Here is a 19030-nt window from a genome sequence, read left to right on the forward strand (position 1 = left end):
TACTTTTGTATGAAGTGATTATGCTTCGCTTCATTTTTATGTCTAGGGAAACCAATTTTTATCAACCCTGCCTTATTGTAGAGGTGTGGTGGATGATGAGAGGAAAAGATCTTTTGTATTTGTATTGAAGCACTTTGTGTATTTTTTTATTTAATTAATGTGTCTCTTTTCATTAAAAATTAAAAAATATGCTGCACTTAGCTTGAGAGAGAATTGTAATGGTCCAAATTATGAACCATTGATCTGAATGTATAAAAAATTAAATTACTAGTATTGTTTTCACTCATGCCCTTTAATAAATATGCTACATAAGTTTCATCACCCGCACCTAGAGAGATTATTGAAGTTAATTAGGTCCCATTTAATTATTAAAAAGGAATGGAATAGAATGAATTAAAAATATCAACACAAAAATAAACTAAATCATCTCTCCTCCTTATAGTAATAGTAAGTATGATAAAAACTTGTTAATATATACTATAAATATGAGAATCATCACACCCTTTAAAAATTTTATAAATCATAATTTTTAACCTCATGAACTAAATTATTTCTCTCCTTTATAAATTTAGTTTACTATTTCTTTTGGTTATCTTATTTTTACTTTTATTTTTTTAATCCATTCCATTCTATTTCTTTCTCGTAATCAAACATGACCTTAAGGATTATTGAATTAATTGCAGAAGTTTACCCATTTAATTGTGGCGTATAACAATTTAACGAGTTTAATTGTTTTAACTGTTATTCTTAATTTTAATGAGGTAGGTAACAGTGATCAACTCCCTTTTACCTTTCAAATACACTTTTAACTATTTCACATCAACTAAAAAATAATAATTAAAATATTTAAAATTGTTAAAAATATTACCATACTTTTTAATATTATTTTCTAATTAGAATCAATTTATTTTAATTATTAATAATTTATTCGTTGCATGTTTATTTCTACAACATAATTAATAAGAGTATTGGAGAAAAAAGTAAATAAAGTTATTTATAGAGGAGTAAAAAGGCTTTTTAGAATGTAACTTATATTAAGCGCTAGTATACACTCCCTTCGGTAATATCGCGTATTTTAGAATTCTTTAATTTAGTTACTTATGAGATATTAATTATATATTTTTAATATTACTTCCGTTTAAACTCATAAACAATATAATGTAAACTTGAAAATTTTTATTTTTAAATAGAGATAAATTATAAATTTATTTTCCAGACAAATTTAATAATTTAACTGTCTCTTCTTAATTAGAATGAGATAGTTAGAGTTGTCTTATAACAAAAATTAAAGGGATTAAATTCATTATATCTTCATATAAGGTACCATCGGTTGGAACAATTTTGAGTCCTCGCATGACTATATATATATAAATTCACCATCCAATATTTTTTCCCCTGTAATTTTTTCGTATCGAAAAGCACGCCAGAACTTAATTACCAATGAGCGTATAGCTTATAGCCGCTGCTGATAGTAGACAATATAAACCCAGTAAGTTATTTTGGGTTTGAACTTTAAGTGTATAAATAAGATAAAATCTTGTCAGCTAGTTGTCATTATTAAAAATAACAAAAGTCTCATATAAAAAAAATTAAAAGATGAATCATGAATACAAAAATCTTAAGATATATCTAGACTTAAGTTATTTTGATAAAATAATCTATTCTTAAACATTAATTCTTAATATAAAAAATATAATCCTCGCTTCTCTGATTATCTCCAATTAGATTATAATTTGTGGAAATTTAGGAAAAATTAATTTTTGTAATCTTAACATAATTATAACTTTATTCTTAAATTTTGATTCATTATAACTTAGTTTTATAATTTTAACTCGATTATAATTTAGTATTTTCTTATAATTTAGTCCCTATATTTTAATTTAATTAAATATTAATCTCTATATTTTAAAAAATAAAATTATAAAAATTAAAAATATTTTAAAATTTAAATGTTCATAATATTTAGAGATTAAAAAATTAAAATCATAATATTTTAAAATATCTTGAACTTTTAATATTTATAATGTTAGTAATAAAATTATAAAGATTATAATTATGTTAAAATTTATCAATAATATTTTAAATTATTAAACCCTTTTAATCTTTATAAATATTAAAAATTTAAAATATATTTAATCTCTATAATTTTATTTTTTAAATTATAAGAATTAATATTTAAGTAATTGAAACTAAAGGAATTGAATTGCAAAATGTAATGTTCAAGAATTGAGTTACAATCGAATTAAAACTATAAAAACTACTCTCTCCACTCCTATATATAAAAAGTCTTCTAAAACATTTTTTATATAAACAGTTGTTAACATATTTTTTAATGAATGGACCTTTATATTTTTATTAAATTAGAAAGAGAAAAAAAGTACTCCCATTAATTTATTTTAAAAAAAGATTTATTTTTTATTTACAATAATTAGGAGCAAAATTAAAATATTGTTGTGTTTTTAACTAGATAATCAACTTTTATTAGTTTACGTGATTTGGTTAAAAACATCTTATATATAAGGACGGAGGAAGTAAGTTACAGTGAGTCAAAATTTAGGAGTCAAATTATAATTGAATCAAAACTATAGAGATTGAATGACTAATTTTTTAAAAAATTTAATGTAACTTTTATAACATGACTAAGTAGTACAATATAAAAAAAATAAACAAGTCATAGAAGGGAAAAACTTTCCGAACAAATTTGCTTATGAAAAACCCCACCATCTGTAATGCATTTATTACATGAATGCACATAAAACTTAAAATTCACACAAAAGTAACGCTTCTCTTGGCTCTATTATTACAAGATTATCTCTGTCAAGACTGTAACTAATGTATTTATAACAAGCTATTTGATAAGCCTTTAAAAGTGCACAAGCTCACTATATTCTCAGAATCAATTCAATCAACGATGTCTAAAATAATGAGCACTCAACAATTTGACATCATCTAGAACAGGTCCACAAAGCGAGCCATCAGTCTTCATGCTATAGAATGTGCTAAAGAATGTGATGCGAGTGCGAGACGACGCGGCCTTGAACCGAAGCTTCCCTCTTACAAACCCTCCTTTTCCCTTAGAATCATAAGAAACCTTCACGGTTTCTTTGCCTGCAAATGCCTCCACTGTCATGGAACCTTCACAAGCGTTGTTAGCATCACCCACAGCAAATGACAGATCATAAATCCAGCCAGTCTGTGTTCTGACCACTTGAGCAATGGCACTCTCTTTCCCTGCAACAAGTTCAATGGCTCTTTTGCCCTTAGGCACAAAGAAGTGATCAGAGTCTATGTACTTCACAGACTTGAGAGACTCTATTATCCATCCTGGTAATGGGCTGTGAGGATCATCCATGTTGGGTGGGATCAAGACCCCACAATTTGTAACGTTTGGGAACACATATGGACCGTCCTCAAAGTCTCCATTTTTCAGCAAATTCTCTGGAACACACAATACAGAACAAGCAATTCAGTTAACTATTGTTAAAAACCGGTGTATTATACAATAACAAGTTTTATCCCATTAGATAGGATCAGTTATATGAATTAAACTTAATTAGAAAATCAGTGGTGGAAGAATTAAATCGAGAAGTTATTTTAAGTGTTTGGGTGTTTGTTATCATTTTTAAAAAAAAAAGGAAAATGAGAAAATCGCTGTGATGTAACTAACTTTTAAATATTTATTGTGATCTCTTCTAAATGAAAACATGACAGTGGGATACATAAGAAGGTCAAAAGTCTTTTCCTTTTCTTTTTTCATTTATTGTAAAACTTGACAATAAACATAGGTTCACTGAATTTTTTTTAACTGTTTGGATCTTAAATTTCTTCACGACCTTGGAAGAAAGTTATTATATATATGCATAAGGTCCTGAGAAATTAACCACTTTGCTTCCCTCTCTCTTTTTCTTTGGATTCTTCCCCTTCCTTCTCTCCCTTACTTTACAGATCTATCCTAACAATTAAATTCTCCCTCAATTTTTGTACTTGATAAAATATAACACATGCATTGACATAATTTTTTGGAAAAAATATCAACCAAGGATCGCTCATGTAAATTTATATTAGTCAAGAATTACATATTATCAAAATCTGAATAGATACTCGTTGATTTAAATTAGCCTTTCATCAACAAGTATTCATTCAGATTTTACAAAAATTCATTCTAAATTAACAAAAAATATATTCAAGCTTGTTTTTTATTCGGGTTTTGACAATAATTGGTTTTTGTTTGCCAGCAATCCCTTGATTTCTATTTTTCCTTTTTTAAAAAAAAAATCTTTTAAAGGATCAAAGCAGTACCATAAAAATGAAACTCAAAAGCCCACCAACAAGTTACAACTCTAATTTTTAAAGTTTTGTATAAAATTCTTGATGATGAAGATCAGATGCAAGCATGCATGATATATTCTTAAGTTTTTTGGTTAAAGAATTTACCATTTGTTCTCTTAGAATGGTTCAAGACCGCCAAGGCAACAGAATCAACAATGGGTCCACAAGCAGGATGTTCCTCCGCACCAGTATTATGAATCACAATCTCCACATCTGAGTTATCTGCTCTGAACCCACAGGCATAAAAATCCCATCCATGGCTACTATGCACTGTCTGAATCGGAAACACACCCCAGTTCCTCTTTTCATATGTGGGAGTCACGGACACATTGATCTTCTCTTCTTGTGCACATGTACGACCTGCACTGAACGTTATGGAATAGAACATTCCCTTGACAAGCTTCACCTTCTGCATTATGGAGGCTTCGTTCCCAAGCCTAACAGCAGAGGCTCCCTCGGGCACAAGCAGCACCATGTCATCTTGTTTCTTTCCTGCTTTTATGTACTCAACGAAACCAGAAATGGTCCATTCAGGTATGGCGTCGCGAGCTGTGACTACAGTGCCCTTCAGTTGTGATGGCTTAGGGCCAAGCTCGAAGTTGCCATTGGGAAGTAAACCTGAAAGTAGCAGGAAGAAGATAGAGAAAAATAGCGATTAGTCTTTCATTGCGGTAATTTGTCAAGCACATGGGAAACATGGGAGCTTCTCCTTGATCAGAAACATGTATATAAATATCGAATTTAGAGGTAATTACCGTCAGGGATGGAAAAAATGGTGTGGCACGTTGCTAGGAATAGCAGCAATAGAAGTTCAAGCTTCCGCATTCTGATGCTTATCAAACTGATGATGAGCAGGCTTGAATTAATGAAAGTGCAGAGAGAGAGGGAGAGAGAGAGATTGAAATGTTGTGGGGGAGATCAAGGGGTGAGGGCGACAATGGTTTATATTTGAGTTAGGAGATGAAAATGCCACTGACTTTGAAATGAAATTATGAGAATGCCACTGGAAGGGTTCTTAATTTTTTATGTGCAAGATGGAAAATTGGCAATTCCCTTGAAGAAGTTTTGGATATTAACAAATTTTTCTCTTTGATACGTGCACAAAAATAAACCATGTTATTCACAAGATTTATAATCAGTGCGATTTATTTATTGTTTTGGAGTTTGATTTCTAATTTTTAATATACTAAATTTTTTCATAATTATAGTGCATTTTTGACTAATTTATGTTTCTAATAAATTAATTAGTAGTTAATGACATTTAAGATTATATATTTTTTGTATGTTTGCCATTATTTAATTTAATATCTCAATTAAAAAAACCTCATTAATTACCTCCACTAATTAAGGGCATTTTTTAAAAAAATTATTAATTATATCTCAAAAAATTCAAAATAACTCACCCTATCGGTCCAACTAATCAAAATTATAAGACATTTTAAGTTTCAATTGAATCAAATTATCAATGAGTTAGTTAATTATTTTTAAAATTACACACTCTTTCCATATTTATTCTTATTTAATAGAGCATTTCAATTAAAAAAATATTAATTATACTTTAAAAAATCTAAAATGATTTACATGATATTCAAAAAGATAAGTGTCTTATAACACTGCATGGAGGAAGTATATTTTGTAAGAATTAAGGAGATAGATGTCGTTAAATCATTAACTCTATTTAAAAATAACAATAAATTTTTAATTTTACCAATATTTAGAAAAAAAAAATTAAATTTACATTTCATTAATCTCTCTTATAATTGATGAGTTTAAATAGAAATAAAGTTAGAAAATTAGAATGAAAAATTAATTAATACTTCTCCGGAGTATTGAGGATCACCAATCTCTTTTTCTTATTGACTGATCACCAATCTATTATTTAAAAGTTTCCTTATTATAAGGAATGAAAGAATATGTAATAACAAAGTAAAATAAGAACAAAAAAAAAAAAAGTAAAATAAGACTAAATGAATCTAAAGATGAAAGTGTGTGTGGCCAACGGACAATGCGAGGCTGTTTCGTATTACCTTCTTGTTAGATAATGCAAAGAAATGAAAGGCAGCGAAGTGCCCGACTGCCCATAAGATTTATTTATAAAGTACAGTAGTCCATGTGTTTTCTTACAGTTGCTGATTTTTAATTCTATATTTAATTTTTTGACTAATTATAATAATAGTGTCGGCAATAAATATAAACTTTATGGCATTGTTATCAAGAATATGACATTAAATTAGGCGTAATATCAACGATATAGCTTCGTTTTTGTACGAACATTAGGAAGCAATTATGGATAAATTCACATGCGATACTTGTGTATGTGGCTTTAGATTCAAACAATGAGCATACGATGACTTGAAGTTCCATGTTATATTTTGTTTTAAATAAGTAAGTTTTAAGTTGTTTTTATTTTATTTTTTAAAACATACTATATTTGATTATTAAAATTACAATTAATTTGATCAATTTTTATCATAAATCACAATCATTAATTACATATAACCATCATTATCAGTCTACTTTTTTAATTTTAAATTTGTTTTTAAATTAACATAACCAAATGAATTTTTATTTTATTTTGTTCTTAAAAATAATTTTAAAAATTGTATTACAAAACAGTTTTTAAAAATAAAAATGACAACACAAATCAAACATGCCCTTACACTACATCCACTTTTTTCTTATTACACTGTATTTTAAGGTGGATCTTACTATGATATTAAAATTCATTTCAACCAAGGTGCCTAGTTCAATTAATCATGAGAATTGAATCAACTTATTTTGGAGTCTCGAGTTTAAGTTTCAAGATATACAATCATGTTAAATAAATATGTTAAAAGCATTTTTGAGATGCTTGTGAAGCGATCATTGATAATAACAATCCTTTTAGATTAGTCTCGCTAGGAGGTGATAATAATCCCAAGTTTTCTAGAATATCAAGTGATGAAATAAAAAAAAAATTCAATTTAGCGTGGCCACGAACCAGTGAATGAGTCCCAAGTTGGTTTAGTCGAGAGTTTTGGACAAGTCAATTGAGTTAAATTTTCCATATTTTTTCTCCATTTTAAATATAAACTTGAAATGACATCGTTTTAAGTTAAAAGATAAAATATATATATATATATATATATATCAGCACATACATTAGATTTATACTTTAATAACTATGTTCGGTTGGATTATACATATCTATACTTGCGACAAGGATACAGTACTCCATTGCATCCTTGAGCCCAATCTCTCTAGTGATAATTCGCATCGCTTAGCTTTCTTCTCTTGTTCGTGTTTGGAACAAAGGTCTCTCGTGTCAGGAATACTAATACATGGCCTTGCTGGTTTCAGTCTCTCTATACATGAATATTCTATTTACTTGCGGATTAATTTTTTTAGTTAAACAGTCCTCTTTTTAGTTGTTAGGCTTATGTATAACTATTTATATAAATAAATTATATTATATTATTTTAATTAAAATTGGGTTGATCTTGATTTAAATTCGATTGGATCATTAACTCTTGAATAACTATATTGACTAGTTCAATTTTTAATACTTTTTATATTTTTTTCCAACCACCTTGGATATTACACTGCACAAAAATGAGTACTCAAATATGCAAGGAGAATTTATTTTTCTTTTTACCAACTTTTTTTTATGGATAAATCAAAATTGATCATTTCATTCATCACCAATTAAGTTTTGCAAATTATTGTTTAACATTGTTGTATGAACATTTTTTGCTGGCGGAAAGTATGAACATATTTTTTTTAGCATGAGAATAATGAAATTTCAAGGGTTAAAGATCATTCCCCCCCCCATTATTTGTTTAGAAGTTTTTGATATTCTAAATTTACATGTCTTGCAATTTTATCCTTAAACATTTAAAAATAATGCACTGGACATTCTGTAATTAAAAAAGTTAATTTTAACTGTTAGTTGATTGAAAGATTACATAAAAGGATTTATAAAATTGCAAACAAATACTCAATGAGAAAATTAGTAAAAATTAAGTTTCTAAAATAATTGTTGATCAAAATTGTATTTTGACTTTTTACATGGGTAAGAAATAACATTTGTATCTTATTATTTATATGTAACTTAAAGGACTTAATTTATATTAATTTTCTTATAATGTATTTATGTGAAACTTTATGAGCTATTTTTTTTATAATTTTTGAGATATTTTTTAAAATTTTTTTAATCAACTAACGATTAAAGTTAAAAGTTTTAATGACAGGGTACTCAATATATTATTTTTAAATATTAAATAATAAAATTACATCATTTATAAATTTAAAGTACTACACGCTTCTAACTGAATAAGTTAATGAATAAAAATGATCTTTAATCAAAATTTCAAATGATGATATATCAATGGAATGGGCCCAAACATGGGCGGCCTTCTCGTAGTTTAGTAGTTGAATGGAACAAGGGCCTTCAATCCTTGAGCCGATGATCCCCCTGAAGGATCATATATAAAAGAACAACTATACAAATTGACTTGTGAAAGTAAGAGTGACCCTAGAAAATTTCAGAAGTTATACTTGTAAATTTTATTTAAAAAAAAAGTAGGCATCAACGTAATACTAAAATACAATTCATGAACATAAAGTGATCATGTCACAGAGAAACTAAAGAAATGATGCTGTGCTGTTTTCCCCGTTTGTATCTAACAGTTTGGCTAGTTAATGCCTTGTTTGATTTGTTGGAAGCACTTATGATCATGAAACTGAAATTAAAAAGGAAAAGAAAATGAAATTGAAAAACAGAAACAAATTGCTTTCAAAAGCATATATGGTAATTGGAAAATCCTAATTAATCTTGATTTGATTTTTTTTTATTTTGTAAAATGAGTATGGAGAAGAAAGCCAAAAATATTAAAAAGACTATTGTGCCTCTAAAATCGAGCCAGTAAACAAAAAGGCCTGATTCTTATGGGTTTGTCCCTTTTTATTAAGGTTTTTAATAGGAAAAGTGACAATTACAAACCTTGTAAAGACATTAATGACCATCGAAAGTCTTAAATTATTAAAATGTCATGGAAGGATTATAAGCACTATTTTAAAATTAAAAAAACTATTGAAATGTGATTCATGAAGTTAAATAATATTACTTGTTAATTAATAGAATGTCAATTGTAAATGAATAGATATTTTTATAAATTTATATAGAAAAAATATCAATCAAGAACCGTTGAAGACATTTAATAGCAAATAAGGATTAAAAGATTTTGATATATCACTACAAGATTAGGAGACAAATTTAAAAATAATTTTATAAGAAAAAAGATTATGATACCCATGTTTTTTTAACCTCTCTATTGTTGTCGGTGATTGAAGCGCCACCATCACTGGCTGGATGGTTGCCAGAGCTTTGGCATCAACAACCAATTAAATCCTCTTAGTAGACAAGAAGGGTTTTGATCTCAAGACGCCTTAGTCACCCAAAGGTTGAAAAACCTTTAGTTAAATGTGGCAAAATTTAATTTGTGATGTCTTCTGAATTTTTCAGTTTCCAAACCATATATTTATTTAAACAAGTATCCATTCATTAATTAATAAATATTCATGAGTATTTAATAATTCATTCAGTCATTGATAAGTTCAAAAATCTAACAGAGTTTAGTTGTTAAAAAAGACAATTGTAAATCATGTTTCAGCAAGTAATTAGTCATTCATTAATTAACAAGTGTCCATGTATTTTTAATAAGAAGTCATTCACTAATTGACAAGTTTAAACATTTAAAAGAGTTTGGTTATAGGAAAGAATAAGTATAGATCATGTTTTAATAAATAATCATTTGTTATTAACAAATATCCATGTGTATTTAATAAGATAAGCCATTCACTAATTGACAAGTTTAAAAATATGAAAAATTGGTTATGGGAAAGAACAAGTGTAGATCATGGTAAAATAAGAAGTCATTCTTTAATTAACAATTACTCATATGCATTTAACAAAAAATTATTCGCTAATTGACCTACACTTGTCCCTTCCAAAATACAATCTATTTTATATTTTTTAACTTGTCAATTAACAAATGGTTTTTTATTAAATGCGCACGGGTGCTTGTTAATTAATAAATAATTACTTGTTGAGACATAATCTACACTTATCCCTTCTCATCACCAAACTTTTTTAAATTTTTGAACTTGTTAAATAGCAAATGACTTATTGTTAAATGTAAATAGGTACTTGTTAATTAACAAATGACTACTTATTGAAACATGATATATACTTGTCCTTTTTCAAAACCAAGCTCTTTTATATTTTTGATCTTGTCAATTAGTGAATAGCTTCTTGTTAAATATGTATGGATCTTTGTTAATTAATAAATGGATACTTGTTAAAACAAATATATAGTTTGAAAACTAAAAAATTTAGACGGCAACTTATATTAAATTTTGCTATATATAATAAAGGGGCCTCAATGGCTTGGTGGCTCTATAACCTTTTGGTAGACAAGGAGCTTCAGTGATGTTCGCTGGTGACAATGGGGCTCTAGTCAGTGGCAATCTAACGACTGATAATGATGGAGAGATTTTTTTGTTTAAAAAAAGAAAAGAAAAGCAAGGGTAATCTTTTCTCATCTAAAATTATTTTCAAATCAATCCCTTAATCTTGCAATAATATTTCATAATTTTTTTATTCTTATTTAATTTTAAATATCCTCAGTGGTTTTTGAATAATATTTTTCCATTTATATATTGTCACTTATGAATTTAATAATAGTCACTATTGAATTTTAGGAAGGTCAATAATAAATTTATAAAAATTCAGTTGTAAAAATGAATAAATAGTCTCATGAATTTATACATCACTTGTGACTCAGAGAGCCAGTTGTGAATTTAAGGAATATTACTTGTTAATATATGAAGCATCAATTGTGAATGGATATGGATAATGTCAATTATAAATCAGCGATTTAAGGACCTTCTCATGTTTTGAAATATGAGAATATTCATTCATAGCTGACTTTTTATAAATCTATATGTAATTTTTTAAAAATTAACAAGTGGTTCTCCTTAAATTTACTAGTGATGAACTGATGATGTACATGAAACTATCTATCTATTTACAATTGATTTTCCATTTATTTACAAGTGATCTTTCTTAAATTCACAATCTATTCTCCTTAAATTCATGAGTGACTTTCTATTGTTATTTCAATAATTAGAAATATTTTAATTACAAATAAAAATCATGGTCCTTTTCTAGCATTTTAATATTTTAATACCTTCAATTATCATTAATATCTTTACAAGCTCCTTAACTGTTATTGTTCCTTCTAATAAGACAGATTGAATAAGTACTGTGTAGTATCTTCGTTTATTTAATTTTTATCCCATTATATTGAACTTTTATTTAGATTTTAATGATACACAACATTCAATAGACACATAAGGAAGTTGTTAAAAGATACTGAAAAAAATAACTTTTAGTTATTGAAATTTGCCTCAATTATTAATTCAGTATTTGAAATTTAACTCATAATAACTCATTCTCTCTTATTTATTTACTAGAAATAACTTAATCCTTATAATTTTTTAATTTTATAACTCAGTAGTTTCCTAATAAATATAAGGAAAAAGTTTTGGTGAGTGTAGAGAATATCTCTCTTAAGATACCGAGAGCAATATACAAACATCTTTCAACTAAATTGTTATATCCACAAGGGTTGCAGTGTAAATTCTCAATCACTTACTTAAGTAATGACTTTACTACTCACTTCAACTTTAGTTGGTTTAATTTTTATATGAACAACTTTTGTTAGTTAAATCAGTGTTTTTAATTACTTAACTTAATGAATAATAAGGATTGAGTTTATACTAAGTTAAAATTTAAAATTAAATTGATAATTAAAAGAGAGTTTAAGAATTAAGAGTTATATTATTCATGAAGTATTACAATAAGCTCTCGAAAATTATCTTTTAGAATTTTGCTTTTACAAGTTTATAGAATACTCTCTTCATTTCAAATTATAAAATGTTTTCAGACAAAATTACACATACTAATAAAGTTTATTAAATGTACTTTACAATTTTATTTTTTTTAAGATAAAAATATAAATTTTCAAAGACTTTTCATTTAATACTTTATTTGTTAAATAACATTAAAGAGAGAGAATATATAAAAAATGTAATATTAAAAAATATTATTAATAAAATTTTATTTTTATTAAAATATTTTATATTTTAAACACTTTTTAAAAATGCCTTATAATTTAAGATAAATTTAAAGTAAAGAAATGGATAATTGTATGACCAATCAACTTTTGAAGTTACACATGGCTTCCTAATTTGAATTAATTTGGTGATGTGGTGGATTTGCAATTACAATGCACAATCTCAGCATAATTCACAATCAATCCAATCAAGGATAACGAACACCCAACAATGTGACATCATCAAGAACAGGTCCACAGAGAGAGCCATCAGTCTTCACACTATAAAATGTGCTAAAGAAGGTAATGCGAGTGCGAGATGATACAGCCTTGAACCGAAGCTTCCCTCTTGTGAACCCTCCTTTGCCTTTAGAATCATAAGAAACCTTCACAGTTTCTTTGCCTGCAAATGCCTCCACTGTCATGGAACCTTCACAAGCGTTGTTAGCATCACCCACAGCAAATGACAGCACATAAGTCTTGCCAATCTGTGTTCTGACCACTTGCGCGATGGCACTCTCTCTCCCTGCAACAAGTTCAATGGCTCTTTTGCCCTTAGGCACAAAGAAGTGATCAGAGTCTATGTACTTCACAGACTTGAGAGACTCTATTATCCATCCTGGTAATGGGCTGTGAGCATCCTCAATATTGGGTGGCAACAGAACCCCAACATCTGCCTTTGGCAATACATATGGACCTTCCTCAAAGTTACCATTTTTCAGCAGGTTTACTGAAATGAACAGTGCAACACAAGTTATTCAGTGAACTCAAATTTGAGCTGGGGAAGTCTATATGGGAGAGTTTAGTTACATAAAACAACAGATATCAGATAACTGAGAAGTTACCAGGTTGTTTCAATGTTTGTGATCAAAATGTTTTAATGCAAACATGCGAGTATGAAGCTTGTTTTGCTTTTGGTGAGAGAATTTACCATTTGTTCTTCTTGGAGGATTCAAGGCCTTGATGGCAACAGAGTCAATAATGGGTCCACAAGCAGGATCTTCCTCCACACCAGGATTATGGATCATAATCTCAACTTCTGGGTAATCTGCTCTGAACCCACAAGCATAATAGTCCCATCCCTTGCTGCTATACACTGTCTGGATTGGAAACGCACCCCAATCACTCTTCTCACTTGTGGGTGTAACAGACACATTGATCTTCTCCTCTTGTGCACATGTACGACCTGCACTGAAAGTTATGGCGTAGAACATTCCCTTCACAAGCTTCAACTTTTGCTTGACGGAAGCTTCATTCCCAAGCCTCACAGCAGTGGATCCTTCAGGCACAAGGAGCATCATGTCACCTTGTTTCTGGCCTGCTTTTATGTACTCAACGAAACCAGAAATTGTCCATTTGGGTATGGCATTGCGAGCCATGACTTCTGTGCCCTTCATCTGCGATGGTTCAGGGCCAAGCTCAAAGTTACCATTGGGAAGTAAACCTGAAATAATTTTAAGAATGTAACATATAAAGTAATGAGTAGTCTTCATTGGGGTAATTCATCAAATAGTAATCTCCAGATTTTCACTGATCACGAATATACATAATATGGATATAGAGGTTATTTTATTACCATCACGAATGGAAAAAGTAGTGCAGCAGGTTGCAAGAACTAGCAGCAACAGAAATTCAAGCTTCTGCATTGTGAAGCACAAATTGACGAGAGAGAGAGAGAGAGAGAGCGGGAGGAGTTGTGGAGATGAATGGGTGAGGATGACAATGGTTTATATTTGAGCGAGTTGATGAAAATGCCACTGAGAATGTGACAAAACTATGAGAATGCCACTGGAAGGATCCTTATTTGTTATGTAAGATGGAAAACTGGCAATTGATTCCCCGGAACATGTGGCGTTGGGTGGAAGAGAAGTTAATATAATAATTCCAAACAGATCCCAAAAAGATATATGTATATATATAATATATAGTATCATCAAGAACCAATGCGAAATATTGGTGCTTGCTTCGATTTGGTGTGATGGTGATACAATAGGATCTTTCTGGGAAGGCTGGGATAGGTCCAACTTTGTTGGATCAAAATGACAGGACCACCCCTGACTTACATGGAATTTGATATATATTGGCTATCTTAATTACAGAATAAAATTTTAAAGTCATATTTAATCTTCAATATGCAATAGATATTTTTCTCAATGTTATCTTTGTTAAGTTGCATATGTCTGAATGAACTTAACTTATATGAGAAATCTCATGTTAGATAAAACTGAATTTAATAATTAATATTAATAAAAAAATATCCATAAATTTGAGTTTTAAAATTTTTAATTAACATGTAATGTCCTTCCATTACTCATCCTTATTGGCCTTCTGATTACTGAATTAGCTTAGGAGAGATTGTCCAAGTGTGAGTGGGTTTTTAATCTCATATTGAATAAATTAGGGTTTAATAATAAAAGATAAAATTGAAAAATTAAATATTTTTTACAAGTTTAATGATATTATTATTCTTTAAATATCTTCGATTAAGTTTGTCTTATAATTAGGATTGAATTAGTATAATAATAAGAGTTAATAAATCCAAATCAATGTGTGTAGTTTAATGAATTATGGAATGAGAGAAGCAATCAAATCCTATAATTGAAACATAAAAAAATGTATCCACAAGATTCTTTCTTAAAAAGCCCATGTGTAACTCTGGAATTCGGTTGAGTGTGTCTTCCTTCTGCCTCCTAAACAGTGGCAAATTTGTTATTATATATATATATATATATATGTATATATATATATATATATGTATATATATATATATGTATATATATGTATATATATATATATCTTCCTTTTCTTTTGTACTTGTTGGCATTAATCATGACATAGAAATCCTTTCGTACAAATATTTGTGACAAAATTATCTTGTTGAATGTTGAACCCCTAGTTATGAAATTAACTAAACTTAATTCTATAAAATTTACACCCAAATACAAGCCAGAATATCTTAAAGTATATATATATATATATATATATATTTTGATTGATTGATATTCACAAGCCAACGATGTCAAATTAGTTTCATATTAAATTAAATTTATAGATTATGTAGATGTATGAATTAAATGGCATTGGTATCAAGAACACGATACTAAATGAAGCGCAACATTAATTACTATAATTTCAATTTTGTAAGATTATAAGGAAGCAATTAGGAACACAAGCACATGTGATGTTTTTGTGTGTGTACGTGGCTTTATATTGAAGCAGCCAGTTTGAATGGAAGATTCGTTGCGTTCCATAAAATTAATACTTCCTGTGTTTTATTATATTAGTCTATCCATGTTAAAATTTTTTTTTTAGCATATTATAAGTATTTTTAAGATTCCAATGCAATTATAAATGTTAAAGGGAAATATTATTATTGTCTGGCACTTTCGCCTATATGTTTGGATTAGAAGTTGTCAAATTAAAGTTAGAATAAAATTATTAGTGATTATAATATGATTTATGTTTAAAATTTTTTTACAAGTCATTTTTACCTACTCCAAAACTACACATTTTCAGCTTCTATATAGATGGGCTTCTGAACCAAAAGCCCTATTAACTGTTTTTTTTTTTAAAAAAAAATCCAAACATCCTTTCAAGCTTCTCAATGAGTTTTTAAAATTCAATTTGAGGTTTGACTATAATATTGTCTAATTATCTCTATAACTTAACTATAATACTATACGTTATCATAATAATTGGGAACTAACCACTCTAACCACCTTACTGTGATAAAAAAAATTAACTGTAATTAATAAAAACTAACTATAATAAAAAAAAGAAAAGACCCATACGAAAGAGATTAAAAGAGTTAACATAAAATTCTATAATTTTAAATATATAATAAAAAATAGTTCTACCATGAAGAGATTCTACCATGGCAGACAAGGTTAAAATCATTTTTGAAAAGCTACAAATATAATAGAAAAGAATTGACCCTTTTGTAAACAATCAAAATAAATAACCAAATCATTGAGATCCCAATTCATTAAAAATTTCAAGCATAACAAGGCCCATTTAATCACAAATCAAAGTTTAAAAGCATTTGAAAATATATGATACCCTTTGGGTTGGAAAACAGGAGTAAAAAGGTTTGAAAATGTCTTTTTACAAAATTTCGGTACCTCCACTAAGACGAGACCCTCTTTGCACTGTGCACTGTAGCACATTGCACAAAGATGGCAACCATTTTTGTTATCAAATGCACAACACTAAAAGTGAATTTTCGATGAGTCCCAAGCCTCTGTTTGATGTTCAATGAACTAGCTAATGATGTTAGCTTTATTTCAAAATTGCATCCCATGAAAAAGTTGAACACTTGAAATCAAAATCACTCCTTTTTCATAATAAACACTTCTAAAGTATATAAAATCCAAACCATGTGCCAAAGGCCTAAGCAACCACTTAGATTAAGTCCCCAAGTCTTAGGAGAACTTGTCCAACACACCACATTATAGATAATCTACTCATACTTTATTTTTACTACTCAACCTCGATTTCAACAAAAACCATAGGGGAGGCAAAATAACATAAACTCATCATTTTTTTCATTGTATACAACAACTAAAAAAATAATGATAAATTTATTTGCACTAATATTTATGCCCTATTTAACATTAACAGTACCTACAACAATAGTAGGACACTAAATACAATCAATCTTCATAAATAACATGCATTTGTGCAAGTAAGCCAAAACAATTATCCTAATTAGCAATTAATCATCACAACTAACACATGTGAACCAAAAGAAAGGGGCATGCTTTAGGAATCACATATTCCTATGCCTCATGTACCTTCTCCCTAGCCTTCCTAAAGCTAAAGGCTATAATATGTAAAATAAAAATTGGTATAACTACTCAATAATTAAGAAAACTCTAAATCCTGCACAAGCAAATCAAATTAATTAAGGTATGTGAAGTAGGTATGTTAAAATCAATCAAAGAAGTATCATTATATTATAACACATGATATTACAAATGCATGATCAATTATTACTTATCTTCTCCATATGCTGCTAAACAAATTCGTGAACTGACAAATTAATAAGACTAAGTCTGTATAAATGGATTAGCCCAAGCTCATTAATTGTGAAGAACTACATAGCCAAAGATACTACACTCACTCTTGAACTATGAGTTTTCTCAATTCTTAAATCCATTGAAGTGTCACATGTCCTATCATTCACCCAATCCAAGGTGAGGTTAAGGACAAGGTCTAGGCAATCTATGCTCACACTTAGTTTTAGGTGAAACCTAGGAAAAATCGATCGAAGAACTAAACACTAAGGCCACTTATGGTGTTGTTTATATTCCACGTGAAAAATAGAATGCTAACCCCTCCTAAGTATTCTCCCCCCCAGTCAATGATCATGCAAGGTATTTCATGGCATCATTATGCATACCATCTCACATAGCATAAATCAATTGTCACAAGCATGTATACAATACCACAATTTCTTATAGGTTATCATAATATTAAAAATCTCCATTTCATTATAGTTTACATGTAAAATTTGAGTTCTTTTTCATCTGTATAAAACAAGCCACACTTGCATGTGGTTTAATAAAACAATAATTTAAATTAGATAAGTTACAAAACATTTCTCACAAGTTCAAAATTAATCATAATTAATCTAACAAGTAATGGCATCAAACATAATTTTTTTAATTATCTCAAACATTTAAGAACTCAAAGATCATCCTAAACCACTTGCTTCTTGAGCTTGAAATGAGTTCAAACAATGTGTGACAAGGTTAATTTATAGCTAACAATAACCACATCACTAAACATCAACTTATATACCACTCGCAAGTCCCAAACTCCCCCTTTTATAACCTCAACTTGCCAACTACAAGTCCAAATTCATAGCCAATAAGTTTACTAACTCACGTTAGCTTAAATAACAACTAATATAACACTCAAGATCTCATTTAAAGTGGCAAAGGTTTGTCCAAAACGTAGACCCAAACTCATAACTTTGTAAAATTTTTAAAATTAGGTTTAGTTAAGCTAAATAACTCTCATTAATCCCATTAGAACCAATGGGTCTGGACTCAATGTTTTTGGGCCAAAAGTCTTGCTCTCCTAACTCCAAAATCTAACTCGAAATTGTGCAAAGGGAAGACTTATCTAATCTAGAAACACGTTCAAAATGCTCCAATTTTGATACCTTAACAGACCTACAAGCCTTTATCATCACCCTTCCTCTATTTCTCTTCTCCTTCCCTTTTTTGGTGCGCAAGCTGTAATAACTCGATTTATTTAAAATTTGATACAAAGAGGGCTGTGGTGGTTTCGGTCCTCCACTTAGGCCTAGATGGCTCGGTTCCCTTCTGGACTTGATTAAAAGGCTGAAAATGAAGCCAATAGACCTTTTAGTTGTCTTTAACTACCCTTAAATCAAATGACTCTCAATTTTACCTATTTACCCTTGACTAATTAATTAAATTCAAAAATTAAAATTTAGGATGTTACATTGACCACCCAAACAGTCAACCTTTAGTTTATATCCTATATAAACATAGCAGTAACATTCTATTTTAGCA

At 28.8% G+C, this 19030-nt stretch overlaps 2 protein-coding genes across 2 annotated transcripts; both read right to left on the bottom strand.

The window, feature by feature from the left end:
* Positions 1–2688: 2688 nt before the first annotated feature.
* Positions 2689–5243, bottom strand: LOC129288888 (protein DUF642 L-GALACTONO-1,4-LACTONE-RESPONSIVE GENE 2-like). The gene is made up of 3 exons (XM_054925691.1): positions 5085–5243; positions 4435–4947; positions 2689–3438 (listed from the first exon to the last, which is right to left on the bottom strand). Exons 1-3 carry the CDS (start codon positions 5152–5154, stop codon positions 2906–2908), a joined length of 1116 nt encoding a protein of 371 aa, XP_054781666.1. The 5' UTR covers positions 5155–5243; the 3' UTR covers positions 2689–2905.
* Positions 5244–12555: 7312 nt separating this feature from the next.
* On the bottom strand, positions 12556–14174 carry LOC129289545 (protein DUF642 L-GALACTONO-1,4-LACTONE-RESPONSIVE GENE 2-like). Its single transcript, XM_054926322.1, has 3 exons — positions 14062–14174; positions 13417–13929; positions 12556–13215 (listed from the first exon to the last, which is right to left on the bottom strand). The coding sequence occupies exons 1-3, from the start codon at positions 14129–14131 to the stop codon at positions 12695–12697; spliced, it is 1104 nt and encodes a 367-aa protein (XP_054782297.1). The 5' UTR covers positions 14132–14174; the 3' UTR covers positions 12556–12694.
* Positions 14175–19030: the final 4856 nt, after the last annotated feature.

This window comes from Prosopis cineraria, unplaced genomic scaffold (genome assembly GCF_029017545.1).
Source record: "Prosopis cineraria cultivar Desert tree isolate PC_DT_omini unplaced genomic scaffold, ASM2901754v1 PC12, whole genome shotgun sequence".
NCBI lineage: Eukaryota > Viridiplantae > Streptophyta > Magnoliopsida > Fabales > Fabaceae > Prosopis > Prosopis cineraria.

Bases quoted from the DNA above. Each gene is read 5' to 3' on its own strand.
- LOC129288888 (XM_054925691.1), bottom strand. From the start codon at position 5,154: ATGCGGAAGCTTGAACTTCTATTGCTGCTATTCCTAGCAACGTGCCAC. The intron at 4,948-5,084 runs GTAATTACCTCT...TGCTACTTTCAG, and splicing joins CATTTTTTCCATCCCTGACG to GTTTACTTCCCAATGGCAAC. The intron at 3,439-4,434 runs GTAAATTCTTTA...TGTGTGTTCCAG, and splicing joins CCATTCTAAGAGAACAAATG to AGAATTTGCTGAAAAATGGA.
- LOC129289545 (XM_054926322.1), bottom strand. From the start codon at position 14,131: ATGCAGAAGCTTGAATTTCTGTTGCTGCTAGTTCTTGCAACCTGCTGC. The intron at 13,930-14,061 runs GTAATAAAATAA...AAATTATTTCAG, and splicing joins TACTTTTTCCATTCGTGATG to GTTTACTTCCCAATGGTAAC. The intron at 13,216-13,416 runs GTAAATTCTCTC...TGTTCATTTCAG, and splicing joins TCCTCCAAGAAGAACAAATG to TAAACCTGCTGAAAAATGGT.